General features: G+C 37.6%; 1 protein-coding gene across 1 annotated transcript in view; it reads left to right on the plus strand.

Moving 5' to 3' along the window:
• LOC100543469 (sodium channel protein type 5 subunit alpha-like) overlaps window positions 1–17,865 on the plus strand; it is a 46,667-nt gene that overhangs the window by 4,555 nt on the left and 24,247 nt on the right. Inside the window, 13 exon segments of the mRNA XM_031553841.1 lie at window positions 3,203–3,416; window positions 3,419–3,507; window positions 4,513–4,585; window positions 4,588–4,630; window positions 5,304–5,393; window positions 6,426–6,554; window positions 9,692–9,783; window positions 10,589–10,810; window positions 11,731–11,794; window positions 12,626–12,770; window positions 16,055–16,249; window positions 17,486–17,570; window positions 17,573–17,676. Of these exon segments, the coding sequence (XP_031409701.1) occupies window positions 3,236–3,416; window positions 3,419–3,507; window positions 4,513–4,585; window positions 4,588–4,630; window positions 5,304–5,393; window positions 6,426–6,554; window positions 9,692–9,783; window positions 10,589–10,810; window positions 11,731–11,794; window positions 12,626–12,770; window positions 16,055–16,249; window positions 17,486–17,570; window positions 17,573–17,676 (1,512 nt within the window). The 5' untranslated portion in view covers window positions 3,203–3,235.

Genomic DNA, 17,865 nt, shown 5'->3' on the forward strand with positions numbered 1-17,865 from the left:
AAGAAAAAAAAAAAAGTGAATTCAATTAAATGTTTTTGAGTTCCTGACCCTTAGGGTGTTATCCTTCAGTAACTGAAGTGTGTTTATAACTGTTACTTGTGGACCAATCTCTTTTGGACCAGAGATACCATAAATGTGACATAGGATTTGCAATTCTGAGGTTAGTTTCAATGGAAACTTCCTAAATACTTTGCATGGGAAATCAATAGACTTCATTCTAGCGTTGTATTTACCTTTAGCAGCGTGTTCTGGTTAGTGTGTGGTTAGGATTTCCCCCCACTTACTTGAGTTGACACTTTCTGGTCTGTTCTCTGAGGTTCTAGAAGGAATCCCATCCACTACTGCTTTGTCATTACTTCTGGGAGCACATTTTCTGTTACCTCCCTCTCAGAACTGTTTGCTAGAGAGACTTTAATGTCCAATGCAAAGTCTGGCATTATTTCTGAGGGCAACACAAATGCTTGGCAGATGATGGGAGGGCAGCATTTCTGTTGTTCCATGTGAATACAGTGCTAGTATAGGTCTCACGTTGTCCTTTAATGTTTGTCCACTTGTTTGTCTCCTTACAACTTGTAGTTACTGCTGCTGAAGGAAATGTGTGTGTGTTTGTTGTTTTTTTTTTTTCCCTCTTGATCACTGCTTTTGGCAGGTCCAGCCTTCAGTTCCCAAAACTGTAGTATTAAATCCAGCTTCATATTAGCTGAAAAAATTCCCTTTGCTTCACTTATTACAGTCAGTGCAGTTACCTAAAAGGTCAGTTGCTCTGTTATCTTTAAAAATCTCTTGGAAGATAAAATTAATTTTCTTAGAATTATTACAAATTGAAGAAAAGAACATATTGATTTTTCACTTTGTTTCTTGATTGAAATGGGTCTGCGGTTTTGCAAAGTAACAGTTGTTTGATTACACACTTTCAGTTTGTTACAATGGTACATTTTGATCTCAGAATTGCGGTGCCTGGTCAGATCTCATCTCACTTTTAAAGTCCCAGAGGAGGAAAAAATCTGAAACCAAAATGAAATTATTACAGTAGTTCACATTGCACAGTATGCCAGCCAATGGCATATTCTTTTCAAATAAATACACCTAATCATTTAAAAGAGCAGGTGTAGTTACAAGAGCTCGTAGATTCCCTGTCATGGGCCACACCTGAGCTCACAGAAGTAAGATAGCGCAGCTGGACTTCAGGCAGTCAAGAATGCAGAGTGCTTTTAAGATCTGTTGCTGACCAAAGGTGTGTAACAGGGGGCTGTAGTTGGTTCTGTTGTGAATCTGAAAGGGTAAGTCATCCTTTAATGATTCCAGTCTTCTTCACCTTTTGTGGATGAGAACTGCAGTCATGTAAATTGCTGGCAACCGTAAGAAATAACGGTGAATTTGGACCAAGTGTAATTAGTGTATGAATATTTATGTTTTTGTATTAATTCAGTACTTCTTATGGCCTTGCCACCCACCCCTTTGTCAGTGATTTCATCACAAGCAAAAGATACTTTGTTAAACCCCAGAATAAAAGCAGGGTTTGTGAATATGTGAGAAGGTGAAGTTACTTCTTCATGTACACCTTTTGCTAGGCTGCTTTGAGAAGCTGAATTGTGTTTTCAATCACACCTGCAACCTGTCAGCATGAATAAACAAGTCAGTGATTTGAATCAAAATCGTGGTAGTTCAAAGCAATTCAATGTCTTTTCTCTAGGATGTGGAAAAAAATAGTTACCAAGCAAATAAACATAACCAAGACCTCCAGATACTACTGCACACCTCCAAAACATTGAGAAAGCTGTGAAGCTCTTGGGAAGTAGTGTTTTATGATTATCTTTAGGCTATTTAAGTTCTGTGTAACAGTCTGTATAAAGCTTCATTAGTGCTGATCAGTGGTCACATCATCTCCTACTGAGTCTTGTTCTGAAGAAATGCAGATCCCTGGCATGCAGAGCAGGGCTGCTCACCAGCAGAATTAAGCATAGAGGCTATCCCAGTTCCATCACTGATGCTACTGGAATTATTATTATTATTATTATTATTATTATTTTGAGAACTCTATCTAATGTACCTGACTGTATCAAATGACTCTTAATTGCCAAATGTGGTGTGAGAGTATCTCAGATACTGTCAAGGTATCCACAGGTACTCAAGACTCATTGTCAGCAAAGTGTTAGTGAAAAACAATATCGAGCAGCATTGTGCATTTCGTGGTGGGATGCATCCTGCCTTTTGTGCACTTTTGATAGGTCCTGTGAAGGTAAATGAGTAATTCCAGGAGAAAGCTCTGCAGAAATCTGGAGGCATGTTTGAAACTTGGATGTTTCACAGACTCTTCATTTTGAGCTTGAAGGCTTTTAAAAGTTTATTGTACAAGAAACTTTGTTTTTTGTTTTAATGCTGAAGAACAGACAATGCAAGTATTCTCTCACCACAAATTGTAAACCCTCAGCTGCAGCCACATTCTATCAATGTTGGGGGGAAAAAAAAAAAAACAAAAAACAACAAACATTGTGAGCACAGAAAGGCTTTCATACATGCCTAAATGAGGAAAAGAGTTAAGAATGTAGTTTGTAAAACAGCATGAGCAAAGCACAAATGTAACGAACAATTCAGCAGAATCAGAGGAGAGCAAAGTTCAAGACCTTTAAGGTAAAAACCTTTTATTTCTTGATGCATTTTTACTATGAGCTGTGAATATCTCCTAGGACATACTCAGACCTCAACTGTACAAAGCTCCACTGTGATAAACTCAACGTTGGCCTTGGTTTGGGCAGGGCATGGATCTGATGAGCCTCTTCCAATTAATTATTTTGTGTAACTACGGGATCAGGAGGGGTGGTAGATATGCAACTACTGTTAGCAAGAAGTGCAGAAATTAAAGTGTGAGGTTGCTAATACTGTGAGTTCCTTCAGAGAAACAATTCAGTGGTTGTCAAAGTTTTGGTAGAGACATGATTTTGACGCATCCTAGATGGAAAAAGAGGAAGGAAAAAAGCATCTCTTTTGCAACCTGGATTGTACAGGATAAATTCAGAATCAACTGCTGATCTTCATGGGTTTTGTTTTACATTACCCTTTCTTCTAATTGAATGTGTTTCTAATTCCTTCTTTATTTTCACAAAGGATTTCACAGAAGGAAAAAATAATTTATCTATTTCATTTTAGTTATTTTATTTCTTTTCCTATTAATTTATACTGATCAAGAGCTTTCTCTTTTAAGCTATTTCTAGCACTGAAAACAAACAGAAGGAAAATGGATCCCTTGTTTTGGCCACTGGAAACTATCAGCTTTCAACGGTTCACTCCTGAGTCCTTGGCAGCAATTGAGAAAAAAATTGCTGAGAAAAAAGAGAAGCAAGCCAAACTTAAGCAGGAAACTACTGACCAAGAAGTTGAAGAGGATAAAGTGACTCCTCAGCTTGATCTGAAAACCTGTAAAAACTGCCATCTCTCTATGGTGACGTTCCTGTGGAGCTTATTGGGGAACCCCTGGAAGATTTGGATCCGTACTACAGTGATCACAGGGTTAAAATTAAAAAAATTTTTTTGTTTAATTTTATCTGCTATAGTCGTAAGAGATAATGAAGGTTGTATTCAGAAGTTGCTGCTTTTGGATTGCAGACAGATCTGTAAACAGATTTTAGAACATTACTAGTATTTGTTGGGGGTAGGCTGCTAACCTATGTCCTGTACTATGTAACTACAAGGTATTTTTAAGGCCCAGTCAGTAATCAGAATTGAGTATGAGAATACACTGGATAGATTTTGATCAAAAATAGGTTCTGAGATAACTGATGCTTTGTTACTCAGAAGAGTTTCTATGAAGTATGTGAGGCTGAACTCAGTGCCTGACAAACAATGGGTCACCTGACTTACTGCAAATGCTTTTGCTTAATTGCAAATATACAAACTAGGTGAGGCATATCTGAAATGTTTCCAGTACTCTGTATAGCAAAAAGATGAATTTGCTTTAGACAACATCAATTCTTTGTTACTTTGTGATGTCTCATTAGCTTTGTTAATTGTACAGTATTGAGATTGCGTACACTCCATGCCACTGCAACATGTTTTTCTTTGTTGCCTATAGCAATATGTGAATTAGATGCTGTAGGATTCTCTTCCAAATTAGAGGTCTATTGTATGATTCCTTATTATACCTGAAGAGCAGAATGTTCCACCCACTCTGATGTTGCTGTCCGTAAAATAGATCAGCAACTCACTCCAGTGATTGTTTAATCAGAGAACATAAAGAAGGCTTTGTAATTATTGGTGAAAAGGGCCTTCCAGAGACTTTTTTCTCAAAGTAAACAGAATGATTGATGGAAAGAAAATAAGACTGATTGCACCAAAGGCATCTGCACAAATGTTAGTTAGCTGTTTTTGATTAAAGACACTTAATTTTACTTCATCTGCCAATAGTACTGAGCTGCAATGGACCTTATGGTAACTAGGAGGTAACTTACACAGCTGCTTGATAACTTTATTTCTTTAAAATATTTCATATGCTATGATTTTTCTTCTTTTTAATAGACTTTCATGGTGATCAATAAAAGACGGACTATTTTCCGGTTTACTGCCACACCTGCCTTGTGTATACTTGGTCCTTTAATCCAATCAGAAAAGCAGCAATTAAAATTCTGATCCATTCATATCCTTTGGTTGAGTTCTGTCGTTTTAATTTTAGAATGTATGGTGCACATTCATGTGGTTCTCTTCATATTAATCAAATTGTGGCTTTGATGCTGAGAGCAAAACTATTTACAAGAGACAATATTTACAAATATTCACTACATTTTAGTTTTTAAAAACTCCCATTTGAAGAGTTAGATTTGAAGATGCTGTTATGAAACAACGTTTAGAAGCAAGAGCATGATATTTTAGCCCTTTTCCAGAGCTTTTCGTGAATTTCCAGTATAGTGGCAAGCTTAAAATTTTAGTTAAAAGCAAACCAGGGACTTTTTCATAATTAAAACATGAAGAACGGGAATTACAGCAGTGCTTTGCTGAAAGAGTTTGGTGTTTCCCTAAAAAGGGTATTTCAAGCTCAAGTTTATACAGCTCTGAGCACCAACTTCTCATGTATTTGGAAAAAGATAAATATAGTTTGAAGGAAGTTAAAATATAAAGACTTGCAGGTGCAGAGCCGTAAGCCGAGTGGTTTCTGTTCTTTCTGCCAGATATTTGTTTTCCTTTAGACTTGTTCAATTGTGGGAATAGATCCCTCAGTATGGCTGACTTTCAATGTATAGTCATGCCATTACTAAAAGTAACTTTCCTGAACTTCACTGTTTTATAATCTTTTTCCTTAGCTTATTATTCACATTATTTGTTGGCTTTATTACACTGACTGTGATACTCAACTGTGCTTCCATGGCTATAAATAAACTTCCACCAGAGTTCAATGGGACTGAGTAAGTATCTCAATTGCCTTTTCTTCACTCTAAGGAAACTAACACACAAGACTGAAGAAGAGTAAATAATGTGGTGTGCTAATTCTGGTGTTCAAAAACCCTCAGAAAGACTGCTGAGGTAAATTTGAGATTACTGTAGTATAGTTGGTCTTTGTGGAGCTTCAGCCTTTTTTCTTAGAGGCATACACATGTGGCTACTTCTGCCATCTGCTGTAATGCAGAAGAAGGTTGGCCCATTTTCCTTTGGAGGATTCAGCCTTCCAGAGAAGTTGTACAGCTCTAAGTTATAGGATAGGATGAGATAGAACGGGATGAAATAGACAACCCAAGTGTTGTCAGACTCTCCTCATAGGACCTGCTTTCCAGCTCTTTTACCATGTTTGTTGCCCTCCTTTGGGAGTTTCCTGTTCAACTGCTCACAGTAGAAAGCCATGTGTTTCGAATGTCATCTTACCTTTGGTAATTGTACCCTTTACTCAGTTTAACTTGAATGAATATTCTGGAATTAAAACTTGAAATTGTGCCTGTGGCATCAGAGGTTCCATATTTTTAATTGCTCTTATTTTGGGGTAAGGACAGTGATAATGATTGCTTAGTTCTGTGTAGACCTTATTTTGGGTACAGAATTTTTGCTAGAATAAATTTACAAACCATGCAATCTTTTCAAGGTTTGCAGAAAAAATGCCTTTTGTTGCTACAGTTCTGCCAAAATGTTAAGGCCATGGTATTTTCTGCCCTGCTTTAGAACATATACATGGGCCTTCATTATTTTTAATAAGAGCTTATGAGCTAATCTTCATCTAGAAATAGTATGGTATACTTAGATGAACATTTGTAATCATACATCTACATGGAAATTGCACTGAAACTCAGGGATGCATCTTTTTATACTCGTGAAAGTAATCTATCCTGTTGGTTCTACTTTTGTTTCCATCCTGTCATTAAATCACAGAAAAGGTAGAATGTCCTTGAATGTATTTCAGTCTCATTTATGTTTTTATTTCCGTGTCTTTAATACGTTTTCCTTCTCAGACACCTCTTTACTGCCATATACACTGGTGAAATATTGATAAAAGTATTAGCAAGAGGACTGGTTTGGAATGAATTTACCTTTCTTCGAGATCCATGGAACATTCTGGATTTTGCTGTTCTTGTGGTGACGTAAGTAAGGCTTAATTTTTTTTTTCCACACTCGAGGACAAATGTACAAATAATATACTATTTGATGTTCCAAAGTTCTTTGTAGTAGTTGACATTCTATGGCTTCAAAAGTTACTGTTTCAGTCACCCCCTGTGTATCTGCTGCCCAGTGAGAGAAAAATAGTTTTAGACTTTAAAACAAGACCTAAATGTAAAGACTTTTTTTTTTTTGACTTGGCTTTAATTTGCTTCATATCTTACTGCATTTTCACATTTAATAGACCTATTTTCTCAACTTAGTGCATTCTTATCTTAATAAAGAGTTTTCTGCATAGGCAGCCAAAACCAAGCATGCCTTATGTTGTGGATCAGATGAAGCTCAGTTGAGGAGGATTCAAAAGACATCAACACAAAGGTGTTGAATGATGTGCTGATAAGTAGCAGATGAAATCTAAGTAATGTAAAGCTTTGCTGAAGGAAAAACAGACCTCACTTTACATATGCAGCTAGGAGCTCAGAAATAGATTTCAGTAGTTGGGAAAAACATTTGGAGTTTAAATAAGTGATCTGGTGAAAACACTACTTCATGTGCACTTATGATCAGAGAATAAAATAGAAAATGAAGACATCAAGGATGAGAAACAAAGTGGAGTGCAAAGTTATTTTCATACATAAATCTTTACATAAAATCCAGAAAAAATGTAGTTTTGCACCTGCAGCCTTGAAAGGTGACAAAAAAGATACAGAGAAGGATGAGTAAATGTACACACTGTGTTCCAGGTAAAGAGAAACTATGTAGTGTAGAACTCATGAAAAAGAAAAAAAAAAAAAACATACAGCAGGAACATGGTAGAAATCTCTAGCACAGGGCCAGAAAGAGAATAAATCCTTTTTATAAAAACATAGGTGAAGTAAAGATGCAAACTGAAGTTTTCAGATGGCAGAATGAAAATGAAGGGTTTAGCTTTTCACAGCATGCGTAGGTGCATTACCATGGGAGGTGGTGGATTTATTGTGTTTGGAATGTTTCTGGACAGAATGCTGGAGAAGATCACATTAAGGTTTTATTTAACACAAAAGTAGGTTGTCGTCTTCAGGAAATCCCTGAGCTACAAGTTTTCTAGAAGAATGAAATCTTGACCTTGATTCAAAAGTCTTCTGTAAGCATTTGTCATGGGCCATTCTTAAAGATGGGATAAGTGGCCAGACAGATCCCTGCTGTGATCTTATTTAAGCTCATAGTAAAAGCAGTTAGCTACGTGGACAATAAATGAGGAAGAAAAGAAGTTAGAACTTGCATCTCAAATGCAGAACACTTATCTTGAAAGCAAGATAGTCTTAAAGCAGTGAACAGATGCACTCAAAGCCAAGTCTGAGCTTTCAAAATTTTCCCTGCCATTTAGCATTGCTAAATATGTTTTGTTTGTTTTTAATATATTAGAGAATGTAGATTGAAAGGGACCTTTAGAAACCATGTGTTTCAAAAGTGGAGTTAAATTAGGTTGCTCAGGATCTTGTCCAGTCAAGTACTGAGTTTCTCTGAGGATGGGGATTCAGTAAACCTCCCCAGACAACCCATCCCAACTGCATTTTGATTTATTTCTCCCCTTTACGTAATTGGAAGGTCTTGTGTAGTAACTTCAGTCTGCCATCTCTCATCATTTCATGAGAAGCTTCCAGGAACAGGACAACTCCAAGTTCAGCTGAACTTGGTCTTTCTCCTTCATCTTTCCTACACATCCCTTTAGAATACCTTAGTCAAGATTTCCCTGTTGAGATAAGGGGACCTTCTGCTGCACTTGGTTTACTCTGCAGAGTGGAGTGATTCTTGTGCTTTGAAGAAAATATCCTTAAAAAAAAAATCAAACCTGCTGTTCTAGGGGTTACTTTTCCCTATGAGAATTTCTCCTGGGTTCCTGCCAAGCAAGTGTCTGAACGTGCTGGGTCTGTCTCAAAGTCCAGAAATTCATCCTCCTGTTTATCTTGCTTACTGGTCCCAGGGTCTATGAACTTACAGAATATAATGGGCTCAGTAACAAAGACAGCTTACAATTCCTGTATGCATGACTAGTTTTCCCCTCAAGAGTAATAAGTTATGTACTCAGATGTCATCACATACAATCTACAAGCCTCTAAGGATTTTAGACTGAAGAAACGTACACAATCACTAGCTATCAAGTAGTCCACCAGCTGTATGCACAGTTACATTTTGCAGTCTTGCTTTGCTTCACATTCTCCCGATTCATTTGTATTCAAGCAGCTATAAGCACTTTTCTATATATTATCTACAGTATATGGAAATTAACAGTACTGTTATTACTTCAGGTACTTTAATCTTTCAGGCTAGGCAAAGCTATAGTGGTCTGATCTGTCGATGTTAAGTCATGCTTTGACTGAGCAGTTGCCTAGATCATCCCCAGAAGTCCTTTCCAAACTGTTTCTCAGATTTTGTTATTGAGACTTCATGTTTTAAGGAATTCTGTTACCAGTTATGGTCTCATTTAAAGAAGGGTCACAATATCCATTCTCACATGAAGGACATCTTACAAAGTATGAGGTAGCCAGATAAAGTGTTGCATAGACTGTAAGAGCTTCATATTCCTTATTTTCTATCATTTCCAAATTGCTGAAAAAATTAAATGGAAAATGGTTTCTATATTCAAGTTTTTAATTGACTGCCAAAAGTTACAAGCAGTACAGAATTAACATATTAAAGCTAATTTTGCTCAATTCCCTTTCTATAAAATATATATAATGTAGTTTTATGAGATAGTTGCAATATCTGTGTTCAGTTTAATAGGTTGTTTCAGCATATACTTTCATGTAGCCTTCTGAATCAGTCAGTTTGAAATGATGTGATTATGTCATTGAAAGTTTTATATTTATTGACATTTTTGATGGATAAACATTTAAAGATTTAAGCATCCAAATCCTTAGGAAGAAAATCTTGCTGTTTTTCTTTTGAGTGGCACTGTTCAAAAGGCTCATTATTTTATAATTATCCCTAAAAATGAATTTAGATTCCAAGCTTCAGACTTCTACTTTAGGATATATTTAACCTTTTTCTTGTGTTTATTGTATTAATTACTGTATTCTGTATTCATACTCTCTGAAAAGATGGATCTTTATCATTCAGCTATGATGGTTTAATTTTGTAGGTATGTTACTATCTGTACAACATCAGGCAATGTTTCAGCTCTTCGCACTTTCCGAGTACTGAGGACTTTGAAGGCTATTTCAGTAATACCAGGTAAGGAGCAATATGTATTACTAATCATTTCCTTACTTCAACAGAGATTTATTAATTCCTCTCCTTTTCATAGAATAACCAAGGTTGAAAAAGACCTCTACTAAGATCATCCAGTCCAACTGCCCATCTATCACCAATACTTCCCACTACACCACATCCCTCAGTACAACATCTAAACATTTCTTGAGCACCTCCAGGGTTGTGTTGTCTGGTCACTTTGTGTCAGTTAACGTGGTCCTAAGATGTGACTGTTCTGCAGTGTGTAGTAACATTCAGCAGTATGCTAACAGTGTTTCATCATCCTTACTCAAAATGATTTTGCCCCAGGCAGATTTTTCTATTTCTCCTCTTTCTATACCATCACTAACGCTCACTGTTATTTACTTATGTCTTTTCTGAACAGTGCACCCTATCCAATTTCTTCTCTTAACATAATAATTGCTATAATAGCATATTCCTGGTTTATGTTACACTTCGTTAGCTTAAGCTGCTATAATTAGTTTACCAGAATGTTGGCTTCACAATGTTTAAAAAAATGTTATTTCATAAGAGGTTGTTTAGCCAGCATATTAAGCTAGATGACACCTTAAGCTGTAATATTCAAGCTAGCAAAATCAGTTTTAATAATGATCAGGAAATTTAAGTAAAAAAATACATTGCTCATCATTTTTACCTTGATACTGTGAAGCTACAAGATCATTTACAATGATTAGTTTTTAACATACTCAAAACTGTTATATGTTGTCATCCAGCAGTGTCGTTACATTCTTCTCAGGATGCATATTATTGAATCTTATTTTTCTAGGTCTGAAAGTCATCGTGAATTCACTTATTGAATCTGTTAAGAAACTTACTGATGTGTTGATCTTGACTGTTTTTTGCTTGAGTATATTTGCTCTAATAGGCCTGCAGCTTTTTATGGGCAATTTAAAATACAAATGTGTCCTCACAAATACTACATACAATGACACACTTTGTAAGGATAACAAGATATATAACAGAAGTGAAACAGGTAAATTTTATTATTGTCTCCTTTTATGTCATCTGTGCATATTCCTACACCTGACTTGTTTTTAACACAAATGTTACATAACAATTGCATGCGTTTCCCATGAGAAGACATTTGCAAGAGTAGGGATATGAAATCTCTAGGATGGCTAACTGAGATTAATGAGCCTAGTATTTAAGGAAATGTGATGCACAGGCTATATTTTCTGTAAGCAGCTGAATAATCAATGAATAGACAGATTTATAACTAAGAAATATACAAGAAGGCGAGGCTTTAGTCACGCTAAAGAAGAATGAATGGAAAGCTTACCCATGTCCTGGGCTCACTGAGAAGACTCCAAAAGACGCAATCTCCAAAAAAATCCTTCTCTAGTAGTAGTCAGCTCTTAAGTGGAGTCTAGGAGAGATGCAGCCAGACTCCACCCCTACCAATAGCACAGGAGAATTGTCTTCACCTGTGCTCCCAGGGCTGACTCACTGCTTGCCTCAGGTGGTCAATCAGAGGCTCAGGCTGTGATTCAGCAGTTCCCATATACTACCTTACTTCTTTACCTATGCATGTTGCACAGAGATCCTTTTCTTAAGGGAACTGTGCTCAAATTGAATTTATTTTAACATAGGCTGTGTTGTTCAGGGATTTTGACTATCTCTTTTAGGCATTCCTATGTTTACAAAAATGAATAAAATCTTACAATAAATAAATTTAAAAAAAAAATAGAAAAATTTCCATACCTAGGGATGGATCTGCAGAGAAACAGCCCTAATATGATTTTCATTGAGATTTTGTATATTAGGCCATCATTTATAGTGCATTAATGTATGGCTTACTATGTGTGGTAGGAACTGAGTACGTGAACAGTCACTTGAACCTGGAGAAGCTTAAGGCAACAACTTCTGAGTTACAGATTTATTATTATTATTATTATTATTATTTATTAGATATCTGTGCCCGAATGAATGGAACTTATGACATACTGCTCTGTGGTTATGGTGGGAATTCTACGTAAGTGGAAAAAATGGTTTCAGTACTTTCTTATTTTCCCCTCTACATGGATTTTGGCTTTATTTTTGGTGCGAGGAAAGACTGATGATTTTTCAGAAAGATGGATTTTTTCTTAATTCTTAATTTTATTAATTTTTTCTTATTTTCTTTTTTTCATAATATTTAATCTCAGAGAACAAATGAATGGTAATACTAGAATGTCCACAGTTATAGATGTACTTTCTTGCTAACTGCTGGTAATATAATTGGTAATGTAGAATATGAGAAAAAATAGGAGGGAACAGATCAGTAAAGAATGTGAGGTATTAACAAGTTCTCTTCATCCTGGTGGATTGTTTAAATGTAAGCATAGTTTTATAAGTTTTCCCCCTTTGTTATATCTTTGTATGTACCCCACTCAAGAGGAGAGTTTCTGTCTATTCAAGTCTGTACCACAATTCTGTGACAAGTCAAATGATTTTCCAGGGTTGTCTGATATAAATCAGTTCTTCTAGAATCACAGAATGGCTTGTTGGAAGGAAACTTTAAAGTCATTGAGTTCCAACCCTCCTATCCTGACCTGTTTGCGTCCTACCAGATCAAACTGCTCAGGGCTCTATCCAGCCTGACCTTGGCACCTCCAGGGATGGAGCATCCACACTTTCTCTGGGCAGCCTGGTCTGGTGGTTGAAACTAGATGATCTTTGAGGTCCTTTTCAACGCAAGCCATTCTATGATCAATGAAACTGGAGTTTCAGATGAGCTGAACAAATCTCTACATGGTGTTGTGAACTAGAGTGCATTAGAGTATATTCTAATACTGCAAGTGTAAATATTGTTCTCTTTATTTAGAGATGAGTGCCCTCAAAACTACACATGTTTGAAACGTGGGAACAATCCTGACTTTGGCTACACAAGTTTTGATCATTTTGGCTGGGCCTTCCTTTCTTTATTCCGTCTGATGACACAGGATTCCTGGGAGCGTCTGTACAGACAAGTAGGTACTTTTATTACCTGCTACACTGACTTTAGACATGAAGTTCAGAAGTTGATGTCCAGTAGAAAAATCTGCACCTATTTTAACATTACTGTTACAAAACTTGTTTTAGAACCAATATTAAAGAAGAAGCTTCAATTGGTTAAGTTGTAACACTTTCTGCAAGTGACATTGAATGGCAGCATTCTTAACATGAGCACTCATAGTTTCGTTGGAGAACACACTTAGAATAGTGAGCAGTAAATAAGTATTTTAATTATGACACTAGCAAAGGACTGGGGATGTGTAAGAGGTCCAGTTAGTGAGTTCCCTACTGCTGAAAGAGCTGTGACGACTTGCATACTCTGTTTTTCTCTAAATCCTGACTCCTCATCAAACCTTTTGGCTCAGAACAAGTACACTTAGATTTCAGAGTGTATTTTGATAACTGGAACTAAAAAAAAAAAAACAAAAACCAGAGCCTTTTATGTTTTACTTGTAACTTTAAAGTTCTGTTGTTTTGTTTTGTTTTGTTTTGTTTTGTTTGACATAAACCATACAGAAATTGTATGCAGAGATCTTTCTGGATCCATTATACCTATACATTGTCTATGCTAGAAGAGAATTATCTTCTGCCTTGTTCTGTAGTTTTCATATGGTTCGCTTTAACATCTCGTCAACAATTTCTATTGATTGAGTTTTTTTTAATGGATACATCTGCAGATGACACCAACTTGGTTAGGGCTGTTGATCTGCCTCATGGTAGGAAGGCTCAGCAGAAGAGATCTGGGTAGGCTGGATTGATGGGTTGCGCCGAGTCTCATGGCATTCAGCAAGATCCAGTGCCAGGTTCTGCACTTTGATCACAACAATTCCATTTTGTAATATGGGCTTGAGAAGGGTGGCTGGAAAGCTGCCAAGTACAAAAGCATGTGGAAGTGCTGGTAAACAGCCAGCTGAACACAAGCCAGAAAGTGTGTCCAGATGGCCAAGAGGCCAGTGGCATTCTGGTTTGCATCAAAAATTGTGCAACCAGCAGGAGCAGGAGGTGGTCGTGCCTTTGTGCTGGCATTGGTGAGGCTGCACCTCAGGCCTTGGGCCTGTCACTACAAGAAGGATACTGTTACACAGACATGTCTAGGGAAGAGCAAGAAAGTTGTTGATGGTACTAGAAAACAAAGCTTAAAAGGAGTGGCTGGGGGAACTGGGCTTGTTTACTGTGAAGAAAAAGGTCCCCCACCACATCCTTATCTCCAAATTGGAGGAGTGTGGATTTGATGGGTGGACCACTCGATGGATAAGAAACTGGTTGAAAGGCCGCAGACAGAGGGTGATCATCAATGGCTTTATGTCCAGGTGGAGGCCGGTAACGAGCGGCGTCCCCCAAGGGTCTGTCTTGGGACCAGTGCTCTTTAACATCTTTATCAATGACATCTATGATGGAATCAAGTGCACCCTCAGCAAGTTTGCTGATGACACCAAGCTGAGTTGTGCGGTCAACATGGTTGAAGGAAGGGATGTCATTCAGAGGGACCTCGAGAGGCAAGAAAGGTGGGCCTGGGTGAACCTGCTGAGGTTCAACACGGCAAAGTGCAGAGTTTTGCACTTGGGCCGGAGGAATCCCAGGCATCCATACAGACTGAAGGAACAGTCCTTGAAAGCAGCCCTGTGGAGAAGGACCTGGGGGTCTTGGTAGATGAAAAACTTAACATGAGCCAGCAGTGTGCCCTTGCGGCTCGGAAGGCAAATGGGATCCTAGGCTCCATTAAAAGAAGGGTGGCCAGCAAGGACAGGGAGGTGATTGTCCCCCTCTACTCTGCTCTCGTGAGGCCCATCTGCAGTACTGTATCCAGGTCTGGAGCCCCCAGTACAAGAAAGACAGGGAGCTGTTGGAGAGGGTCCAGAGGAGGGCCATGAAGGTGATCAGGGGACTGGAGCACCTCCCCTATGAGGATAGGCTGAGGGAGCTGGGTTTGTTCAGCCTGGAGAAAAGAAGGCTGCGAGGTGACCTCATTGCGGCCTTTCAATACCTAAAGGGAGCCTACAAACAGGAGGTGAATCAACTCTTTGAAAGGGCAGATAATGGCAGGACAAGGGGAAATGGTTTTAAGATGAGGGAGGGGAGATTTAGGTTGGATGTCAGGGAGAAATTCTTTACAGAGAGAGTGGTGAGGTGCTGGAACAGCTGCCCAGAGAGGTTGTGGATGCCCCATCCCTGGAGATGTTCAAGGCCAAGCTGGATGGGACCCTGGGCAGCCTGATCTAGTATTAAGTGTGGAGGTTGGTGGCCCTGCATGTGACAGGGGAGTTGGAGATTCATGATCCTTGAAGTCCCTTCCAGCCCTGGCCATTCTGTGATTCTGTGGCCTTATCACTCTCTACAAGTCTCTGAAAGGAGGTTGTAGCGAGGTGGGGGTTCTCTTTTCTAAATGGCAAGTGATAAGATATGAGATTACAGCCTCAAATTGCACTAGGTTTAAACTGGATATCAGGAAGAATTTCTTCATAAAAAGGATTGTCAAGCATTGGAATGGGCTGCACAGGGAAGTGGTGGATTCCCTGTCCCTGGAGGTATTCAGGACACTTCAATGTTGCTGTCAGGGACACAGCTCAGCAGTGGACGTGTAGGATTGGGTGGGTGGTAATACTAGATGATCTTGAAGGTTTTTTCCAATGTAAACAGTGGTGTATTCTTTCTGCCATTTCAAGGTCATGTGGTTTTTGTTTCCTAATGTCTCAGAGCTTGATTTTTAACCATCTCTTCCATTGCTATTTAAAAAAAAGTAAGAATAAGCACTCTAATTATTGCCTCTTATTAACTGATGATAGAATTATTTAAAAATTCTAAAATATGCTAGCTTTCTTTCTTGTTATTTTCAGTAATTTCTTCTGTAGTCACCTGTATATCTCTTTACAGATGAAGTTGCCTTATCATAACTTAAACTCTGATCATTTGTCCGATTTGCTGAGAATTACTTCATTTAATTTTCATAAAAAATTTTGTTCATTCTTCTTCTGAGCAATATAGAGCATCCTTATGAATGCTTGAATAGAAATACATTGTATTATCAGAGTTTTTAAGATCTACAATTTATTTACTTGAGGCCATATGAGCTCCCGATTTGATGTATTCCTAGACCCTCTGCATAACCTAGACCAGAGGTAGATCCTGCTACTGTGTCAAGAAAACACTGCAGTATCTTGATCTCTTGCATTGTATAGGAAAATAGGTTGCTAATTTGTAATCCTACTGCAAATGTTTGTATTTTAAGAATCTGTTATGATCTTTCCTTTTTTTCTCATAGACTATCCGTTCATCTGGGAAGAGCTACATTTTATTTTTTATAGCTGTCATCTTTTTATGCTCATTTTATCTCTTCAATCTAATATTGGCTGTAGTAACTATGGCATATGAAGAGCAGAACAGAGCTACTCTTGCTGAAACACAGGCAAAGGAAAAATTACTTCAGGATGCTAAAGAAATTCTAGAGAAAGAACAGGTTTGTAAATTGTTTTATATAATACAGAATAAAATATATATTTTTTCTTATATCCTTATATCCTCTCTTTTCTATTACCGTCTGATAAATGAAGTACATGTAGAGATACATGCATCCATGAGGAAAGTTGACATTTCTTTAATTTCTTGAGATTGATGTTGGAATGCAGATGGATTTCAGGATTGTGTAAGAATACCCACTTTCTGAGAGCCGCTGTGTTCAGCTGAGCTCTTTTTGAATGATTGCATACGGAATGTCTGCCAATTGACAAGAGCAGGATAGACAATCTTTGCCAGGCTAGTATCCTTATTTCCATGTTCATGTAAAGGGGCATCCAGAAACTGCATTAGTTTCTTTGCTGTTGGCTTTTCACACACTGCAGATTTATATTTTCCTCTTCTTGGCATAGTACTGCCTAGATTGTTTAATTTCCTGGCCTGTAGTGGACTTGGGATTACCTTGTTTTATTTTATTCCTGAGAAGTTAAACTCTTAGCTGAAGCAAAAATACAGATTGAAAATCATTGGTAAGGTATCATTTATCCTCTGAATTTTATGGAAGATACCTCTAATTTGCAGTTAGCAATCAGAAAAATAAGAGGACTTACAAATTTTCCATAGCAACTATCCCATTTCATTGTTAAGATGAAAAGCATCACTGTTGTACCAAATTTCTTCTACAGAGCTGTGGATAAGCCTGTGCTATTTCTATGACTGAAATTTGAGCTTTCCAAATTTACTTAGTAGAGAAAGATTTAATATTTTAGGATGTAGTTTGAACCCTGATTCTTCTGTTGTCATTATGCTCAAGGTCCAAAGTGAGAAAAGGGAGAGTAAAACAATACGCCTAAATATTCTTTATTTCACATATGGAATATAATATCTAAAGTGACAGGGACAAGCTTAAATTATGGTAGCTGAGAACTAACCCTGCTTTTGTCTTTCAGTCTTAGGAATACAGAATGCAACTCAAACCCCTTTACAGTAGTTTGGTATCCAAAAGGTAAAAATTGCAAATGAGGAACATGTAGATATCATAATAATTGATATGAGGCACTGAGTGGCATTGAGGGACGTGGTTTAATGGGCATGCTAGTTGATGGTTGGACTTGGTGATCTTAGTGTTTTTTTCCAACTGTAATGATTCTAAGATTCTGTGCTAATTATGCAGTGTATGATCGTACTCTTTTTATTTGGCTTGTTTTAATAGACATACTTTTTGTTGCTTCATTTCCAGATGTTGTCTGCTGGAGAGGGTAATAAAGCCTCCCATGTTGAATCTGAAATGTCAGTTGCTGGCTTAGAAAAATCACAAGAAAAGAGATGAGAGGAGAAAAGCCTGTTTCAAGGCAAAGTTTAATTGTAGGTGATCAAAGTAATGAGGAAAGTATGTTTCGTTCACAGCCTGATCATTGCCACAAGAAGCTGGTAAGTATTCAAAATAAAGGATATATTCATTAGACTTGCATGTGATATGGCTGTTTGAGCAGAAAGTCTTTCCTTACTTTCCTTCCTTTAGAGGTTTCTCAATATTATAAATATTGCAGAAAGAAACATTAGAGAAGGGACCCCTGTGATTCTGTAATCCACAACTCTAAGACAGTGCCAGTTTGTTTC

This window comes from Meleagris gallopavo, chromosome 6 (genome assembly GCF_000146605.3).
Source record: "Meleagris gallopavo isolate NT-WF06-2002-E0010 breed Aviagen turkey brand Nicholas breeding stock chromosome 6, Turkey_5.1, whole genome shotgun sequence".
Lineage (NCBI taxonomy): Eukaryota > Metazoa > Chordata > Aves > Galliformes > Phasianidae > Meleagris > Meleagris gallopavo.